General features: G+C 41.8%; 2 protein-coding genes across 2 annotated transcripts in view; one reads left to right on the top strand and one right to left on the bottom strand.

Moving 5' to 3' along the window:
- Positions 1-1,222: 1,222 nt before the first annotated feature.
- On the top strand, positions 1,223-8,191 carry LOC124286437 (cholecystokinin receptor type A-like). Its single transcript, XM_046722813.1, has 6 exons — positions 1,223-1,568; positions 1,890-1,912; positions 2,205-2,714; positions 3,169-3,270; positions 6,625-6,815; positions 8,131-8,191. Exons 1-6 carry the CDS (start codon positions 1,223-1,225, stop codon positions 8,189-8,191), a joined length of 1,233 nt encoding a protein of 410 aa, XP_046578769.1.
- Positions 8,192-18,169: 9,978 nt separating this feature from the next.
- LOC124286455 (calmodulin-A-like) overlaps positions 18,170-20,006 on the bottom strand; it is a 54,480-nt gene continuing 52,643 nt past the window's right edge. Inside the window, exon 5 of the mRNA XM_046722832.1 lies at positions 18,170-19,614. Within this exon, the coding sequence (XP_046578788.1) occupies positions 19,565-19,614 (50 nt within the window). The 3' untranslated portion in view covers positions 18,170-19,564. The remainder of the gene's footprint in view (positions 19,615-20,006) is intronic.

Here is a 20,006-nt window from a genome sequence, read left to right as displayed (position 1 = left end):
TTGATCAGTAGTATGCCCCTCCGTATTGAAGCCTGCATTGCTGCCGATGGTGACTTGACAAAAACTACCTGTTCACCTGTCTTTGAATCTGGAGTTATGTTCTGCTAATATTCACATTTAAATACGTGAGTAATGAGTGAAAAATATATAAAAAAATACAATCATTAAATTCTCAATAATTTCTGGTTGTACTGTATCCCAGTGGGCTAGCACTATAAAACCAGCTTAAGTCTGGGCTCGTACAAGCAGCCGCACATACACATACACACGCACGCACGTCGTCATATGAGCGAAATATTCTCAAGCACGACGTTAAACCCAATTTCACCTCACCTCATACAGGTTCGACATTTACATGACTCGTCACGGCCACCGCTACAGGCTGGGTGGGATTTCAGCCCAGACAGTGGGGATCCACCTCCGCGCCGTAGGTATTTGGTTACAGCCTACCTTGTCTAAAATCCACACCTGATAAAACCCACAAACCTAATTAAGATCTGCCCACATAACATAATTAACGAGGTAATTGTTTCCTGAAACAAGAGTGGGAGAGGAAACTAATCAGTGGACGGGAATTACTCTGTTAATTAAGTAATGAGTGTTGTCTACTGTGAAAACATTCACGTTGGGTCGATTCAAGCACATACTGTTAATCTTAATAACATTAGATCTTTTATTACAGGAGGAGTATTTAAAAGAAGTGTATATAATTATTTTTCCTTCTCCAACTAGTATGTATCTTTGTAGCTATGTCCATATTTACATCACTATGGCGAATGCACAAGTTAATGTCAGATGCCTTCTCAGTGTTCGTCAGAAGCTACATACACTCCGGCCTTCCAGCTGATCAAGGAATGCCGGATGACGCCAGTCGTCATAACCTATGTCTCAATGTTGTAAAAAACACAACATCCAAGTACTGCCATGTCACAATCAGTACTGGCATACACTGATTAAGCTTAATCCAGATGTGGCAACTATATTTAGCAGTGCTGGAGTATTATTATACGTTGGCTGATTTAGAACAGATAAGGATAACAAGTATGTAGCTAAGATAAAAACATTCGGACATTCGAAGGTGTGATATATCGTTAAATCAGACCACCTTAGGCTTGTTCTCATGGACCTCCAGTTGGTATTTTTATTTACCTCACACACATCGTTCAGGTTTGGGATGCACCTCTACTTCATTGTGTAACATTCCATTTCTCTTAATGTCAGAATGACCGAAGATGATGTGGAGTTGATTTTACAAAATCTCACAAATAATCAAAATCTGAGCGAATTGCTGTTTCATCCAAGTGACGAGAAGTCTGTATTTGAACAAGTCACAAAGATATGTTTCTACACTATAACTATAGTAGTTGGATTTTGTGCAAATGGATTAATCGTTGTAGTGATATCTGGGACGAATAGCCTCCGAACAAAATTTAACTTCTACGTCGTTAACCTTGCTGTTGCGGATGTCCTTGTCATAATGTTTTGTTCATGGATTCACCTTGTCAGCGACCTGAAACAACAATGGATTCTCGGATCGTTTATGTGTACAGCAAATGCCTTTGTGCAAGGTAAAAACTTCACATTTCCGTGTTATGTTATCAGGAGATAAACAGTTGGTTAATAGTGGCTTAGTGGTTCAGGTGTTCAAGTTCGGTGAGTTGGGTGATGGGGCGTCAACGTAGCCAGTTGGTGTGGATTGTCGCTGGCAATATCACATCAGTGATTTGTCCAAACTCGATTATTTACGTACAGCTGGAATAACCCCGAGTGCAGTTAAGCAACACATACACACATACACTTTTAGTAATAAGGTCTATATGAAGCTGTGTATAGCGAATAAGTGTGTGTGTGTGTTGTTGTTGTTGTTGTTGTTGTTGTTGTTGTTGAAGGTTGCGGTACATACAATGAAGAGGTATAGTCCATCCCTTTTTTAATGGAAAGGTCAGATTAAATGTAATAGATTACTTAATAGATTACTCTTAGAAACAAGCTCAAATACGTTTAATACTCTGAATTCTGATTAGCAAAATAATTCACAAAGGTTTCCTAGTTAATCAGTGATCAGTTTGACATGCCTGAACAATGAAAAAAAGAAATCTTGTTTTTCAGTAACGGTCGAATCAGCCAGCATTCTCACCTTGACTGTAACCGTGGTTGACCGATACTTTGCTTCCAAACATCCATGACTTCTACAATACACTCAGAAATGTCAGAGCGGGATGATTCTCGCCATCTGGACTGCTGCGGTGTTGGTGGCCATCCCGTGGGCTTTGTATGTCAAACAAGTAGAATTCCACTGGGCTACTGGACTTGGAATTGCCTGTGAAGATGTGTTTCCTTCCCAGGAATTCAAAAAGGTTTACACTACTTTGTTTGCAGTGGTCATGTACATGATACCACTGTGTGCTATGTTTGCACTATTGTTTGCGATTTTGAACACTCCAAGGAAGCCGAGTCGGGTCAATGAACACAGTTTCCCAGGGACTGAAGCTGCGAATGAGCACCAGGTTTCTATGACAAGGACTTCTGACCAGGTGCATGACAGAAGGACCAGTGAACACAGCTTCCCAGGGACTGAAGCTGCGAATGAGCACCAGGTTTCTATGACAAGGACTTCTGACCAGGTACATGACAGAAGGCTGAGTGAAAACAGTTTCCCAGGGACTGAATCTGCAAATGAGCACCAGGTTTCTATGGCAAGGACTTCTGACCAGGTACATGACAGAAGGATAAGTCTCAACATGGGTCTACCCCAAACACAAAATATGAGACAAAACGTAAGTCGTCATTTGGTACAGATTGCGTATGTTTCTCAAATAACAAAGCAGCTGATGCTGCTAATGAAAGTAATGGCAAACATGTCTTTTTTCATATGTGTTTTTCATTTAGTCAACAGGAACAAATTTATCAGTACATCTTAAAATATGTTTCAGAATGAAAATTCAAAATGACTTGTATTTCGACTACATAGCATATCTTTATGAATCATTATCAAATAGTGATACCACCAAGTGACAAGGTCACAAATACATACAATGCAAGTCAAATGGTCACCTGAACCTGTATGAAATGCACTTGGACGTTCATGGGTGATATTTACTATGAATTATCGTGTTGCGGAATCACCACTGATATTGTATTTACGGCTCGTTGTCTCTTGGATTTCAGGCAGTGAATATGACATTGACGCTTCTTGTGGTGTTTTTCATCTGCTGGACACCCCAGCAAACTACTTTGTTGTGGGATATTTATCGGGATCGGCACAAAGAGGTGATACAAAATATGCAGTGGAACTTGTGTTGCTGTGTGGAAAGGTGGAAAGACGTGTGTGTCTGTGTCCTCTCAAAGGTGTAGATACGTATGTGTCGACGTCCTCTAAAAGGTGTAGATACGTATGTGTCGACGTCCTCACAAAGGTGTAGATACGTATGTGTCGACGTCCTCACATAGGTGTAGATACGTGTGTGTCTGTATGTTGGCGTCCCTCTAAGGTGTAGATACGTGTGTGCCTGTGTATCGGCGTCACCTCAAAGGTGTAGATACGTGTGTGTCAGTGTGTCGGCGTCCCCTCAATGGTGTAAATACGTGTGTGTCTTCTGTGTGTCGGCGTCCCCTCAAAGATGTAGATACGTGTGTGTCTGTGTGTCGGCCTCCCCTCTAAGGTGTAGATACATGTGTGTCTGTGTGTCGGCGTCACCTCAAAGATGTAGATACGTGTGTGTCTGTGTTTCGGCGTCCCCTCTTAGGTGTAGATACGTGTGTGTCTGTGTGTTGGCCTCCTTTCTAAGGTGTAGATACGTGTGTGTCTGTGTGTCGGCCTCCCCTCTAAGGTGTAGATGCATGTGTGTCTGTGTCGGCGTCCCCTCAAAGGTGTAGATACGTGTGTGTCTGTGTGTTGGCCTCCTCTCTAAGCTGTAGATACGTGTGTGTCTGTGTATCGGCGTCCCCTCTAAAGTGTAGATACGTGTGTGTCTGTGTGTCGGCGTCCCCTCAAAAGTGTAGATACGTGTGTGTCTGTGTGTCGGCCTCCCCTCTAAGGTGTAGATACGTGTGTGTCTGTGTGTTGGCCTCCCTCTCTAAGGTGTAGATACGTGTGTGTCTGTGTGTTGGTGTCCCCTCAAAGGTGTAGATACGTGTGTGTGTGTGTTGGCCTCCCTCTAAGGTGTAGATACGTGTGTGTGTCTGTTTGTCGGCCTCCTCTAAGGTGTAGATACGTGTGTGCCTGTGTCTCGGTGTCCCCTTTAAGGTGTAGACGTACGTGTGTCTGTGTGTCGGCCTCCCCTCTAAGGTGTAGATACGTGTGTGTCTGTTTGTCGGCCTCCTCTAAGGTGTAGATACGTGTGTGCCTGTGTCTCGGTGTCCCCTTTAAGGTGTTGATACGTGTGTGTCTGTGTGTCGGCGTTCCCGCTAAGGTCCCCGTATGTGTCGACGTCCTCTAAAAGGTGTAGATACGTGTGTGTCTGTGTGTTGGTGTCCCCTCTAAGATGTAGATACGTGTGTGTCTGTGTGTCGGCGTCCCCTAAAAGGTGTAGATACGTGTGTGTCTGTGTGTCGGCCTCCCCTCTAAGGTGTAGATACGTGTGTGTCTGTGTGTTGGTGTCCCCTCAAAGGTGTAGATACGTGTGTGTCTGTGTGTCGGCCTCCCCTCTAAGGTGTAGATACGTGTGTCTGTGTGTCGGCGTCCCCTCTCAGGTGTAGATTCGTGTGTGTCGACCTCCTCTCTAAGGTGTAGGTACGTGTGTGTCTGTGTGTTAGTGTCCCCTCAAAGGTGTAGATACGTGTGTGTCTGTGTGTCGGCCTCCCTCTAAGTGTAGATACGTGTGTCCTGTGTGTCGGCGTCCCCTCAAAGGTGTAGATACGTGTGTGTCTGTGTGTCGGCGTCCCTCTAAGGTGTAGATACGTGTGTCTGTGTGTCGGCGTCCCCTCTAAGGTGTAGATACGTGTGTCGGCCTCCTCTCTAAGGTGTAGGTACGTGTGTGTCTGTGTGTCGGCGTCCTCTAAGGTGTAGATACGTGTGTGTGTGTCTGTGTGTCGGCCTCCTCTCTAAGCTGTAGATACGTGTGTGTCTGTGTGTCGATGCCCCTCTAAAAGGTGTAGATACGTGTGTGTCTGTGTGTCGGCCTCCCCTCAAAGGTGTAGATACGTGTGTGTCTGTGTGTCGGCCTCCTCTCTAAGGTGTAGATACGTGTGTGTCTGTGTGTTGGCCTCCTCTCTAAGGTGTAGATACGTGTGTGTCTGTGTGTTGGTGTCCCCTCAAAGGTGTAGATACGTGTGTGTCTGTGTGTCGGCCTCCCCTCTAAGGTGTAGATACGTGTGTGTCTGTTTGTCGGCCTCCTCTCTAAGGTGTAGATACGTGTGTGCCTGTGTCTCGGTGTCCCCTTTAAGGTGTTGATACGTGTGTGTCTGTGTGTCGGCGTCCCCTCTAAGGTGTAGATACGTGTTTGTCTGTTTGTCGGCCTCCTCTCTAAGGTGTAGATACGTGTGTGCCTGTGTCTCGGTGTCCCCTTTAAGGTGTTGATACGTGTGTGTCTGTGTGTCGGCGTTCCCGCTAAGGTCCCCGTATGTGTCGACGTCCTCTAAAAGGTGTAGATACGTGTGTGTCTGTGTGTTGGTGTCAACTCTAAGATGTAGATACGTGTGTGTCTCCCTTAAAAGGTGTGTGTGTCTGTGTCCCTCCCCTCTAAGGTGTAGATACGTGTGTGTCTGTGTGTTGGTGTCCCCTCAAAGGTGTAGATACGTGTGTGTCTGTGTGTCGGCCTCCCCTCTAAGGTGTAGATACGTGTGTGTCTGTGTGTCGGCGTCCCCTCAAAGGTGTAGATACGTGTGTGTCTGTGTGTCGGCGTCCCCTCTTAGGTGTAGATACGTGTGTCTGTGTGTCGGCGTCCCCTCTAAGGTGTAGATTCGTGTGTGTCGGCCTCCTCTCTAAGGTGTAGGTACGTGTGTGTCTGTGTGTTGGTGTCCCCTCAAAGGTGTAGATACGTGTGTGTCTGTGTGTCGGCCTCCCCTCTAAGGTGTAGATACGTGTGTGTCTGCTGTGTGTCGGCGTCCCCTCAAAGGTGTAGATACGTGTGTGTCTGTGTGTCGGCGTCCCCTCTTAGGTGTAGATACGTGTGTCTGTGTGTCGGCGTCCCCTCTAAGGTGTAGATACGTGTGTGTCGGCCTCCTCTCTAAGGTGTAGGTACGTGTGTGTCTGTGTGTCGGCGTCCCCTCTAAGGTGTAGATACGTGTGTGTCTGTGTGTCGGCCTCCTCTCTAAGCTGTAGATACGTGTGTGTCTGTGTGTCGATGTCCCCTCTAAGGTGTAGATACGTGTGTGTCTGTGTGTCGGCCTCCCCTCAAAGGTGTAGATACGTGTGTGTCTGTGTGTCGGCCTCCTCTCTAAGGTGTAGATACGTGTGTGCCTGTGTATCGGTGTCCCCTTAAAGGTGTAGATGCGTGAGTGCCTGTGTCTCCTCAATTGACTGCTTAAAGAGGTAAATATATAATCACACGAAAAACGGTTAAGAAATAGACCAAGATTTTCATTCCCTCTACAATCTGATACGTGAACGTGCTGGTGTACAAGGTTACGTGGAGTTCCATGCTGCATGCATACATATTGGAATACTTTGTTTTTCGTTTTCAGAAACCAAATGGAATATTTGCTTTTAAGTACATTGCGTTATACATGGCCTATTCCTCGAGCGCAGTGAACCCGGTCGTGTATATGATGTTCAACAAATGTTTCCGAATAGCTGCTTGGAAATCTCTACGTTTCTGGAAAAAGGGAGAAAACTCCGTATTGACTGTCTGTCCATGCAAGTATCTTTCCAATCGGTATTCTGGTAGTATCTATAGTGTCTTGTCTGCGTACCATTTTCAAGTAGTGTAATGTATAAAGTAGCACTAAGTGTGATCAACAGAAAGAAACGTTTTCTGTAACAGTAACTGTTTCGTACCTGACACCATTTCCATTTAATATCCCACGGACCGAGACGGTGATGTTGAGATATTAATATCACCAAATTAACAGATGTGTGTTCATTTCAGCTACCCAATCTGACACTTCATCGTGAAGCAATGCAAAAATCCCAAGGGCACACTGGTTACCAATCTCATGTTGGAAGCCATATCCCGGATCATATTCCTGCTTGCTGCATCATTAGTTTGCAACAGAAGGTTAAATATAAACTGTTAGGATATGTTAATTATTATAAAATGTTGAAATGTCCAAAGAAATGAGATGAGGTTTCATACTGCTTCACTGAAATATAAAGGTAACTGCCAAATGTCACAGAATATAATAAAGTCTCACAACATATGCCTATATTTTTATACTTTTTTAAAACTATCTTTTGAGGATGGAAATTATTCCATGTTCAAGTGATGTAAAAAATACATAGTCTGCATCATCTTAGGTTCGGATGAAGTTTAACAAATCTGTTTTTATTGTCTTGTTAAAGATAATATCGCGTTGACATTGGCATGATGTATTTTCTTAGGAAACTGAAAAGCAATTTCCACGTTTACTAGTTTATGAAATATATCGTTTTCACAAATCACCTAACGTATGGACAAGTGAATCGCAACACCTATGAATTTTACCTCCCACGTAGCCATGTATATTCACGTCAAAATGATGTTTGTTTGTATGCCTCAGATACTCAGTATGTATCGCCATACGTTGATAGCCCTTGCTACGATCAAAGGCGAGCAGCTGGAGCAACCTTCATTACGCGAATATCAAGTTTCAATAAACTGTTTTAACAGCTCGATAACTTGGAAAATCAATTGATTTCATTGTTGATAAGCAAATATGGGGCCTCCTCAACTTACAAATGTTCATTTCAAGTGATGTGTTATAAAGAGATTTTCCATGTCTTCGTTTAACCAGCCGAACTGTCCGGCATCGCCTAAATCTGTCTGGGTAGAGAATCAGTCGACTTATCAAACGTTCACTGTTATCCTCAGAGCACAAAGCAGCACAACTAGCTTAATGTGGAATTTGACGTCATGGGGAAGGGTCCAGTGGTTTGATGAGATGGCCGAGTTGGTGTTTGGCATCACAGAGACACTGCATATACACAACGGACTTGGAGCAAGTACCGTTCGGCTTGGTTTCATTGATGGAGTGACTCTTCCCTCTTTACAGAAAAGATGGAAATACTTGTGTACATCGGCGACTGAATGAGAAGACGATGGAGGAACTGTAATGATGTTGGTCATGATCTGGGCCGAGAAAGAGTAAAGGGCATCTGAACATTTCGTGCGTTTTCGTGACGTAGTCAAAAGTCCTCGGGTTGTCCTGTCGTCATGTGTCAGCATGAGAATGATAGTCCCCAGAAAGCTTGTGAGTTTAAAGCAAAAATAATATCGGTCAAGGTCACAGCACTACCAAGCAATTTATCATCCGAGAGACGAGCTGGACAGACGTTTATTTCAGCGTCAACCAGGGCCACGAGATGTTACGCCTAGGTCATAGTAGAAAGCCTTATCCACAGGTTTCTCGGTTCTGTGGGCAGGTGACAGGAGCCGGTATTCAGGCCAGTGATTGACCCACAAGATAAGAGATTTTACAACTGCCGTGATCAGGAGAGTGGCATAACTGATACATGCAGAATCCTCTCATTTGACATGAACTCGGTTTCACTTTGAAATATTCCAAACACATGTCCCACGCTCAGGTATGATTTTACGGACCGACAGTCCAATCCCCTATATTAAATTGTGGTATCCGTCACCAAACACCTCCAAGCAGTCCAACGGTCAGGAAAACAACCTATTAGATACCTAGCTGTTATGTTATTCTGGGTTGAACAGATAACTCACAGCTTACTAATTTGTCTCTGCTACACGAGAACATGTGATTGATTAAAGTACTGTCGGCAATATACTCACACACAAAAGTAACGCAAGTCAAGTATAAAGCAGATATGTATGTAATTTTCAATATGAAACACAAGAAATGCAAACAGGTTCAGATAGACAAAAAAATTGAGTGAAGACATTTCATTGGCTACTAAGACTGATGACATCATTAGGTTTTCGAAAGGTAAAGGGGTTGACAAGAGCAGATCTCGCTGGTGTTTATGGGTAATGTGCCTGGACGACCGATCCGAGGAAGGTCATCTGTGGTCTTTGTGGCGTTGTATCGATGCTGGAGACAGTAAATAGTGGTTATGTTTACGTCGAAATGACGGGCACCATTTTGGGCAGACACTCCAGCTTCCGAACGTCTGATAGCCTGGTTTCTTTCAATTTGAGTTAAGCTTGGCATTGTTGAACAAGGAGTAATAGACCTAATTTTTGTGCAGTCTTATACCCACTAATGGTGGTGATAATTCGTGCATGTTGGATTTCACGAGAAGTATGTGCATGATACCCACATGTTCATTGGTATGGTGCGTTTTGGTGATTCCTTCTAATGATGTGGGTTTTTTCTTGGGCCTTCCAAAACGCAACAAAAATTATTGAAAACACCATCAGACTTCACTATATGCCAAAAACCCATATCAATTTAGGGTCCGAGTTTGTTTCCTATTTAGATAAAAAAAACTTGCGTTTCTTATGCGTGTGAGTAATAGAATAAAACTGTTTTTAGGCTGTTACTCTGTATCCCTAAAATTTACACAATTGCAAATAGCATATGTCGAAATAACCCACATCGGCCTAACTGGGCGTTCAGTGGGATGCGTAATAGGATATCCAGAAAAGCATGTTTACTCGTAAAATCAGGCAAAACTTTGAAGAAAAAATACGAATAGCTGCTGAAAATAATAGATCAGACTATAGATGGCAATTAGGTCGCTCAGCCAGATATGACGACGGACCATCGACTCACCTGACATGAAATGCACGTGCTGCCTACAGGCACAAGGGGTCATCTCAAAGAAACTTGATGCCTTTTCTTGTGTGTTGAATATGTCGCATCTGATGATTAACATATTACGTGTATTTCTTTCATAAAGTTTATGTGCAGATATGTAAAAGAGTATAATACCCGTAGAAAAGCATAATCAGTCATCGTATTTAATGTCTCAAAATATATAGGTGGCATGACCACCCGATGATCGACAGGACTGGATATTATTTGTAAATTGTTGTGACATGCCGTTTACTTCCCCAGTTTAATTCCCCTGAAGGATTATCTTATCTTAGCTGATATCTCTATACCCCAGCCCGACCCCAAACCACCGTCTCCGACACCCGTCCTTGTATTGCTTTTGAGACGACCCCTCCAACCTGTTTCTTTGTATAGTGATAGTGAGACTCCATGGTAGCTACATCCTTAATAGTTTCAGTATTAAAGTTATTATGTTTTTACGTTAGCTATCGTTTATAGTCTAATTTCAAAATGGGTATTTAAAAAGTGTCCTTTGTAATACAATATCATCGCCCTCTAATTTGCATAAAGCCATGGTCTGTTCCAAATAAGTCGATTTGGACTAGAAAAAAACGCATTGCTCATTTGTGCACTAATTTCTCCTGAGTAAAGTCCAATTTTTTTCGTTTCCTATCTCCCTATCACTGAGACTATAGTTAGGCCGAACTTAGTTTAACAAATATGTCACACTTTCATATATTATCTACATAAATTTTGTAGGTGTAAATGTGAAATAACAGGGTTTTTTCTATTTCCGACAGTACTTTAATTTCCCTCGGGCGCCCTGCTCATTTAGTGCTAAGTACACATGCGGAAACATAACGTAAATTACCTCTATACTGTGACGAGGTGAGCTGAAATTGGGTTTAACGTCGTACTTGAGAATATTTGGCTCATATGACGACGTGCATGCGTGTGTATGTGTATGTGCGGCTGCTTGTACTAGCCCAGACTGAAGCTGGTTTTATAGTGCTAGCCCACTGAGATACCATGCCGCAGTGAAGCATGAATACCCCACTCAGACACATTATTCTGACTCCGAGCCGACCAGTCCTTGTTGTACCCATTAATGCCGAGCGCCAGGCAGGGACCAACAAGTACCATATTTTAACGTGTTTTGGTATGACGCGGTCGGGGATCGAACCCGCGACCTTCCACTCTCCGGGCGGACGCTCTAACCACTACACCACGGAGGCGGTCCTATACTATTACGAAGCGTCCAGGGGTGTTGATATGAATATACGTGTACTTCTGTGATCATGTATATTAATAGGTCAACTAGATAGCCTCACCTGAACATTTCAGCCAAACGTTAGAGTAAATTATATGTCAAGGGGGTGATATCAAGCATTTCCTAGGCCAGAACGTTCTCACCTATTTGTCGACTGGACATTGCTATTCAAGGAGCCCTGTATGACTGCCTATCAATCAGTAAGTATTGCCCAAGCATGTTAGCGTATTCGTGCAATGAATCTACCGATCCTTTCTCTACCTTTGTCAGTCATATATCTGAAACTGACACGAATACCACCGTTTGGTTGATGTCTATCTATTTTCTACAAATTGAACATTTCTAAACTAAAACAGCGTACAAATGTTACTTTGTTATTTATGAATGTGTTTACCAACACTTCAGTTATTTGTTTCAGTTACTTGCTACATTACGAGGTGTCATGAGCTGAATGATCTTCTACAAAATGAATTTGGAGGGATACACACGACCGTCTAGATCAGTACACGCCAATGACTCGTGTACACATTTATTAATACAAGACCATAAGTTGTAGATATTCCCTCGGTTACATATTTGCATGTGGGTGGCATTTACCTTACCCGACATAAACGATAAAACTGAAGTTTAATATAAGTTATCCATGCAATTATGTGTATTATTGTTGTGGTTCAGAACATCTTCTCTTCTCTTAACCATCCAGTGTAGAAGATGGAACATTATTCTCTTAGTGGATAGAAAATGCTCCAACTGTAATAGTCAGAACACTGCTGACCAATTTCATTTTTCATATGAATATACCTATTTCAATTAAATAAGACAACTCTAATCGTATTAAACGTCACGGTCCATCAATTAGTGTTTGAGTTTTTAACTGCAGAAATCATATCATCTGTAGAAACTAAACTGACGATCAAAGGAAAGTTGTCACATGCTTTGTGGACTATAAAATAAAAACAAACACTCCAGTTATGTTGATGTAAACAAATATTTATATTTCATTAATGTGTTATCCATCTTGCACAATATCGAGGTGATGGACTCATAAAATCATTAGTAAGCAGTTAATGTAAAACACTGGGGGTACAAAATGTCGTTTTTTCACACAACCTGGAACAGCAACTGTGGCCAATAATTGTGAACCTTGTGACTAGGGACTTGAGAGACGGCATCAATACCTCGTGTGACCTCCTCTGGCAAGAATGCATGCTTCACAACGCCTTCTCATGGATGACATCAACCGTCGGATGACGTATGCCGGTATGTGTTGCCACGTATCGTTTAAGGCATTCTCCAGGTCCTGAAGATTATTTGGCTGGTTTGGCTGGTCCCTCAACTCTCTACCAAGATGATCCCATAGGTGTTCTATGGGAGACTTGTCGGGGGAACGTGAGGGCCATGGCAAGACGGCTATATTGACGTTGTTAAGAAAGTTCTGAGTGATCCTTGCTGTGTGGTGACGTGCATTGTCTTGTTGCAGAAGGGTCCCACATGGTTGTTGCTGCAAGAATGGCACTGCTACCGGTCTCAGGACTTCGTCAATATACCGTTGTGCATTCAGGTTGCCACGGATAACAACGAGTTGCGTCTTCTGGTCATCACAAATCGCAACCCACACCATGAGACCACCGCCTCCTTGGGGATGGACGTTTTCGACACAATTTGGAGCTAATCTTTCGTTTCTACAACGGTACACCCGAACTCTCCCGTCTGCATGGAACATATTTATTCTACTTTCATCAGTGAACAGAATACGGTGCCATTCTCGCAGCTGCCAACGTCGTACACGTCGGGCCCATTGTAGTCTGGCGAGGCGATGTTGGGCGGTCAGCGCCATCCCACGGAAGAGTCGGTAGGCCCTGATACCGACATGACGCAGTCGTCTCCTCACTGTGTGTCGGCTTACCCGATGACCCAATGTCGTTGCTGCAGATTCCGTCACTGTCACGAACCGATTGCGTAGATGTAATGTGCGTAGATATCTATCTTCTCCGGGGTGTTGTGACGCGTGGTCTGCCACTCCGAGGTCTGTCACAGGTTCTGCCAGTCGCTGGAACAACTTAGTGATGGTCTGACGTGAGCATCCAAAGGTTCATGCAATACGTGTCTTTGGCGTCCCCGTCATGGCCATGCCAATGTCTCTCTCCCTCTCTTCTGCACTTAAACTTGGCATCGCTCTGATTTTTTTGGGTTGATATGACAGTGTGTGACCATTTGGATTGAAATATATAGACTGGTATCTGCATGGAGATTCCATGGAAAAACGAAAAACGTACTTTTGGTTTTAGGGTCGCAGCACGTGCATTGACGTGTGCATGAGCTGGGTTCTTTGCAAATGGGTGGATTGTGTTCGCATGCAGTGTTTCCATAAGTCACTAACATGTGTTCTCGCCCGTTTTGGGACTATTCGCAATTTTAAGGTGACAACTTTCTTTTGATCGTCAGTTTAGTCAGTTATTTAAAACACGACGGAATGCATTCAAATATATCTCTAATTTACATCCTACATATGCTTTGTGGTTTTAGTCTTGGGAATAGTAGAGTTATTCTCTTCTTTGATCTTGTCTAGATCCCACATAAGTCATCGTGTATGTATGTATTTAACTGTTATTACTTTAGAGGTTTTATGCTGTCGTTAAATTGATATTTTAAGCTTGGGGAATTGTTGTTGGATACTGTCAAGTAAGCTTGGAACGTCAACGTAAACTGGGTTAATGCGGTTATTTGTACGGTCAGCCAGAATTTGTGTAAAGACATTCTGGAAGCCTCCAACTCTGGTTGGTCTAAGTCTCTTGCACTTATCAGTTTCCTGTAGGATTCATGTATATTGTGCCTTCATGTAGTATCCATGTTTATTACCCACGTGGTCAACGTATGGGTAGTTGCATATTAATCTCGTACGTCACACGAGTGTCGTATCGCGTTGACCTGTGTCGTAACGACTTGACCTGAAATTCTAACGATTTGATTGGATAACCGATGACCTCTCAATTAGATCACATTCTGACGTAACTATTTTTCATTCATAACAAACACGTGAATTCATTCATTCTACAACTTAAATGCATTGTGGGAATGTAAACATTGCGAACGTTGCCGTGTCGCTGTTTAATTGTGAGTCGAACTGAGACATTATATCTGTCGAAAAACATAAACGCAATGTTTCCACCAGTGATGTTAACCGAATGAAGCAACTGGAAACCAAGAAACGAGGTGCAACGGAGTAGTTTACTGTAGGAGGCTGTACGAGGCGATGACAACTGACATGCATCGTGACGTCGGTTACCATGGCAGTGACGTCATTAGTATGACGTCATGCAAATATTGTACTACAGTACAAAACTCTTCCGCAACCTCTTTATGAAACCGGTTTCGGTTTGAAACCAAAAACATAACAAAAATACGCTATTTTGTCAATTTAAATGCATGTAAGACGTGGGTAATAAATAAAATACCACACTCGGTCTCATTACATACGAATTATACGAAACTCGTGACCTTCCTATGTTATCTGACCTCGCTTTCGCTCGGTCAGATACCAAAGGAAGGACACTCGTTTCGCATAATTCGTATGTAATGAGACCTCGTGTAGTATTCTCTATTTATTACCTACCAGGGCGAAAATATCGGGGTTCATATTTTTCATACGATGCCCCAGGGCAACATATCACTTTACCATGGTGACGTGACGTCATGAACAATGCTATGACGTCACGTTTCTTCTGTGACGTTGCCTTCTACATTCGGCGACGGCGGGTGGCCAGCATATGTTTGAAAGTAGATTTGGGTTTATTTTCCTCAATTTGACGACCTCGGTAATAAACAGAATATTATATTCATGCCCATATCATACTATGTTTACGACACTCGCTCTCGCTCGGGAAATACCAACATTTAGGCACTCATGTCGTAAACATAGTATGACACGGGCACTCATATAATATCCTCTATATATTGTGGATTCATGTAGTATCCATGTATATTGTGGATTCATACAGAGGTTTGGAGTTAGGATCGTGGTATATGGTCACTACCTTAGTATAACTGTCTTCAATAACAGCATACAGGGAATAGAAGGTGGTCTCTCAGTACTCGATGGCGTCTACTGTGATGTGACATAGATTATATCCTCGTTACTCCACTGTATCGAGACTGTCACATGTGGACACGTTCATATGACAGCATGAATGTTGTTTAAAAACGGTAACCCTAAATGCAGATATATACAACATATGGAAAGACAACAAGGAGGTTAGGTATTCTTTATTGATATTTAGAATCTCAAGGTCGAAACCTTTTCGTGAACTTACAAATGTCAATTGCATGAACATTGCCTTTTATTAAGCCCATGCTAAACACATCACTCACACTTTATTGAACTGTATTGATATTGATATTTAGTGTTTATGTGACTGCAACATGATGTATTGTTCGCTTTCATTAATGACCCATGCCATGAGGGTATGCACTCTGTCAGTCCTTACACAAAATGCATTGATAAACCATTTGATTCATGAAGTTTATCAGCACTGTAATACAAAACGTACTAGTCAATACGAATCCTCTTCTACATGACCTGAAACAACATTGCAAGATCGTCATGATACGATGAATGATTCTCCCAGGGCAAGTGAACCAGACAGGTACGCAAAATGCTGTGGAATTCAACCAATCGTGATCACATTTTCAAATATTTAATCATTGACGCATCACATAAGGACTGCGATGGTTAAACCACGTTCGTCGTCGAGATGACAAGCCTTTGTGTAGTTGCTTAAAATTCCCAAGTAACTTAACTTTACTGTCAGAAGTATGGTATCCCATATATTCATACCTGCTATCCCATATATCCCATATGCAGAGTAATTTGGTTTGTGTAAAGATATCTGGGATAGTGCATATCTTACACTCCTGATTTTAATTGTATCCGAAAAGTTTTAAGCATCGACACAATGGCCTGTGGTACAGTGCAGCGGGACGCTTCAAATTACAATACCATTTACAATACCATTTGAATTAGTTTTCTGTACTAACGCTGGTCGCTCATGATCAGTCTTAGGATATATTCTGTCAGTCACATTAAACTATAACACGTCCTTCTGAAAGTATATCAATACTTTGTCATTGTAATGACTTCAGTGTTCATTAACTGTGTACCACAACTACATCCAGCCTGTCAAGCGTAAATGTAGCGTTGTTTTCATACAAATAAATCAACTTGATAACAATATTTACATTTGATAAAATAGGATCATAAATTTGCTATAAATGTACAAACAACAATCAACTGGGTACAAACAGGTAAATATAACAACTTTTCGCATACACAAATACATGATATGTAGGCTGTATGTACATATATTTATATGCGTCCTAAAATAAAAGGGTATGTTTATCCATAGAAAATATATGCATGTCCATAAGGTGTGCATGTTATACTCCATCAAAACGATTAAAGGAATACAATATCACTAATATTTGTTTGAATTCATTTCCTAGTCTCAAAAAACTATTACATGACAACAATCAAAGAATGATGTTTGCCTTACGATATTCGTTTATGGTTTCTTCCAATATTTCGCAAACAAAATAAATTTCTACGCATATAATGTTGAAAGTGCCACAGTGTGTTTTCTGTATTGGGAATTGAGACAGTTTGATACCTAACCAGAATTACATTAGCACCTGTTAACATATATATGTTAACCAGAGCTATTCCAAAACAAATCGATTATTTGTTGACTGAGAAACCATTACCACCACAGCAAGAATATCAAGAGTCTTGGGTCGGAAAATGAAACATTTTAGAGTCTACATAGATGCAACCATTACGAATTCAGCGAAATTCCAAAACGTTTGGCTTGGGTGGCCTCTCAGAGAGATAAAGTAGCGATTGGACGTTATTGTCACATCACCCGACACAGTGTCTTGGTTGAAGGATCTGTCAATTGCATTTATGTCTTATTAACAACAGAAGACAGCAAATAACCTTTTCTAAGTCACAAGGTTAATCTGTAACCAAGGTGATACTGTCTACCGTATCAGACAGAGTATTCTGGAATGAGTCATATCTTTCTTGCAGTATGGAGTGAGTCATATCTTTCCTGCAGTGTGGAGTGAGTCATATCTTTCCTGCAGTATGGAGTGAGTCATATCTTTCCTGCATTATGGAGTGAGTCATATCTACTGCTTTATGGAGTGAGTCATATCTTTCCTGCATTATGGAGTGGTCATATCTTAACTGCATTATGGAGTGAGTCATATTACTGCATTATGGAGTGAGTCATATCTTTACTGCATTATGGAGTGAGTCATATCTTTCCTGCATTATGGAGTGAGTCATATCTTTACTGCATTATGGAGTGAGTCATATCTATTGAATTCTGAAGTGAGTCATATCTAATGTATTATGGAGTGAGTCATATCTACTGCGTTATGGAGTGAGTCATATCTTTACTGCATTATGGAGTGAGACATATCTAATGTATTATGGAGTGAGTCATATCTACTGCATTATGGAGTGAGTCATATCTACTGCATTATGGAGTGAGTCACATCTACTGCATTATGGAGTGAGTCATATCTACTGCATTATGAAGTCATATTGCGGTTTGTCAGCTTGTGGGGGGGAAGCCCCAACGGAAGGAGTCTTAAACATCTACCAGTTTTGCGAAAGCTGAGGGCACGATTAGCCGATTGTCCCACCCGTATCCCCGACTAATGTGATAGGTATAACATGTGAATATATGTTATTGAATTATAGAGTTATCATTTTGGAATATTGAGAACTGCGTTCGTGAAGCTCAATACACATTACATGACTGACCACCTAATGAATATAAATTCGTTTGACAATAACAATCCAACAAAAAATATGTTTCAATAATCTAAACGGGTTACAAACAAAGAATTCCATTCCTTTGTGACAGTTGTGTTTTTTCAACATGGACTGCACTGAATATTACTTTATCATGGTGACGTGACGTCATGAACAATGCTATGACATCACGTTTCTTCTGTGTTCTTGTGTTCTACATGCGGCGACGGCGGGTAGCCAGCCTATGTTTGAAAGTAGATTTGGGTTTATTTTCCTCAAATTGACGAACTCGGTAATAAACAGAATACTTTATTCGTGCCCATATCATACTATGTTTACGACACTTGTGCCTAAATATCGACATATGAGTTTGTGCTCCTAACGCTATTTGCTCGACAATAAACTGTCCACTGTTTCAGTCTCGGAAAAAATATCGAATATTTTTAGATGATCAAATACTAGTATATAGAGGAGTTTAATGGTAAGAAACTGGTTGTAAATGATTTCGAAAGTTCGTAAAACTAGTGTTTGTTGTGGAATACTATCTTAAGCTATGTCACTGTGTGTAAAACATTAAATATGTTTGTCTGGATCGGGCAAAAATTAGCAACAATTAGCACAACCAGGGTAGGGTGACACACTGTCATCCGAGTCACAGAACCTGATCATCCGACCCATACCCGTCACTTCTTTCGACCAATGTGACCTTCTGCGAACCAATACTACCACCACATCCAAGGTGGATTGTCAACATACGTCTGTGATTATTTTACAACATGTCATAATTACCCTGGTCAAAGTTTAGCTTCCGCTTCTCGGGAAAACCTTGAAAAATTAATCTTTAGTTAAAATGTAAACTTACAGATCTGTACTGTATTTACAAGAACATGTCTTAGATACTCGGGTCAAAAGAGCTTGCTTAGACTCATTGTGATAACCTTGAACAATAACTATTAGTTTAACTTTCAAGTTACCGATCTGTCTTCAGAGCATAATTACTTTGGTCAAAGGCTTGTTCGTACTCAAATAGCATGCTCCTGATAAAATATTTGACAAACTTACCGATTTGAAAACTTTACTTACATCTTAAAATATACACATATAGTGGACTAAGGGCACGGGTATCTTGTCTTTTTAAAAATAGAACATCGTTTTAATTACATGCACGAATTCGTTCATACGTGAATCTGGCTTGAAGGCAAAGCCATGAATAGTTCACACGGCTATGTCTACACCGATATTCTGGCGTCACTTACATTTTTACCACACATACATGGCGCACACCAACTTCATGGTGAGACGATATGCAACTACAACCTACTGTGTGCACCAAAGCAAAGACTCCAGGTGGTAGTGAGTACAACATGGAATGGGAGCACTGCTGCAGGCGACGATGGTGGCCTGCAGGAACTTCCGCAGGAGAACAAGTGGCTGGCACATATCCCAAAGTAACTGATACCCATGGCATCAAAGTGCCAGTCCTCACACAGTCCCGGGCATAATCATTTTTTTTTGCATATGGGTCGTATGACTCTACTGTACTCTTAGCCCCTGAGTCTCTTGGAGATGCACACTGTAATTCGTCATCGAGGAGCTGGGTACAGTCTCAGTCCGGACAGGAACTTGGGGCTATTTTTAAAACCTTGTTTCCGACATCAAAACGGCCCATATGAAAACAATAGCTGGTTGGCGAAGGTCATGAAATCTGGAAAATAAATAATACATGAATACCTCAAAAGTAAGTCTCTTTTTTCTTTTCATATGACAATGGAACTAAAACGACGCGTTTGCTCTGCTCTGGGATGACTAGTATAAATATTACTTGTGGATCAACTACACTTAATTTGGACCTTACTATTGTCGTCATAAAACTCAAAAGCGTCAACATCCATTCCCGTGTCAACAACTATCCCCTAAGATGTCACAAGGTGTTCACTAAAAGTTGAGCCTATCAAACCCAACATAGGGCACCCCTCATAAAGACATGCAAACGCCAGAGACTGGGTCTTTGAATGATACACGGGAACATCGCAACGACGATGACATCTGTTGAAAGATTTTGCTAAACCTTGAATATTGAAACCTTGATCAAACACC

Source organism: Haliotis rubra, unplaced genomic scaffold (assembly GCF_003918875.1).
Source record: "Haliotis rubra isolate DU_JTF1 unplaced genomic scaffold, ASM391887v1 Scf383, whole genome shotgun sequence".
NCBI classification, from domain to species: domain Eukaryota; kingdom Metazoa; phylum Mollusca; class Gastropoda; order Lepetellida; family Haliotidae; genus Haliotis; species Haliotis rubra.
The sequence above is the reverse complement of the archived record's forward strand: the minus strand, read 5'-3'. Positions and strand labels throughout refer to the sequence as shown.

Coding starts and splice junctions, on each gene's coding strand:
- LOC124286437 (XM_046722813.1), top strand. CDS start 1,223: ATGACCGAAGATGATGTGGAGTTGATTTTACAAAATCTCACAAATAAT. Junction 1,913..2,204: donor GCGGTACATACAATGAAGAG/GTATAGTCCATC, acceptor CAATACACTCAG/AAATGTCAGAGCGGGATGAT. Junction 6,816..8,130: donor TGCAAGTATCTTTCCAATCG/GTATTCTGGTAG, acceptor CCCTCTTTACAG/AAAAGATGGAAATACTTGTG.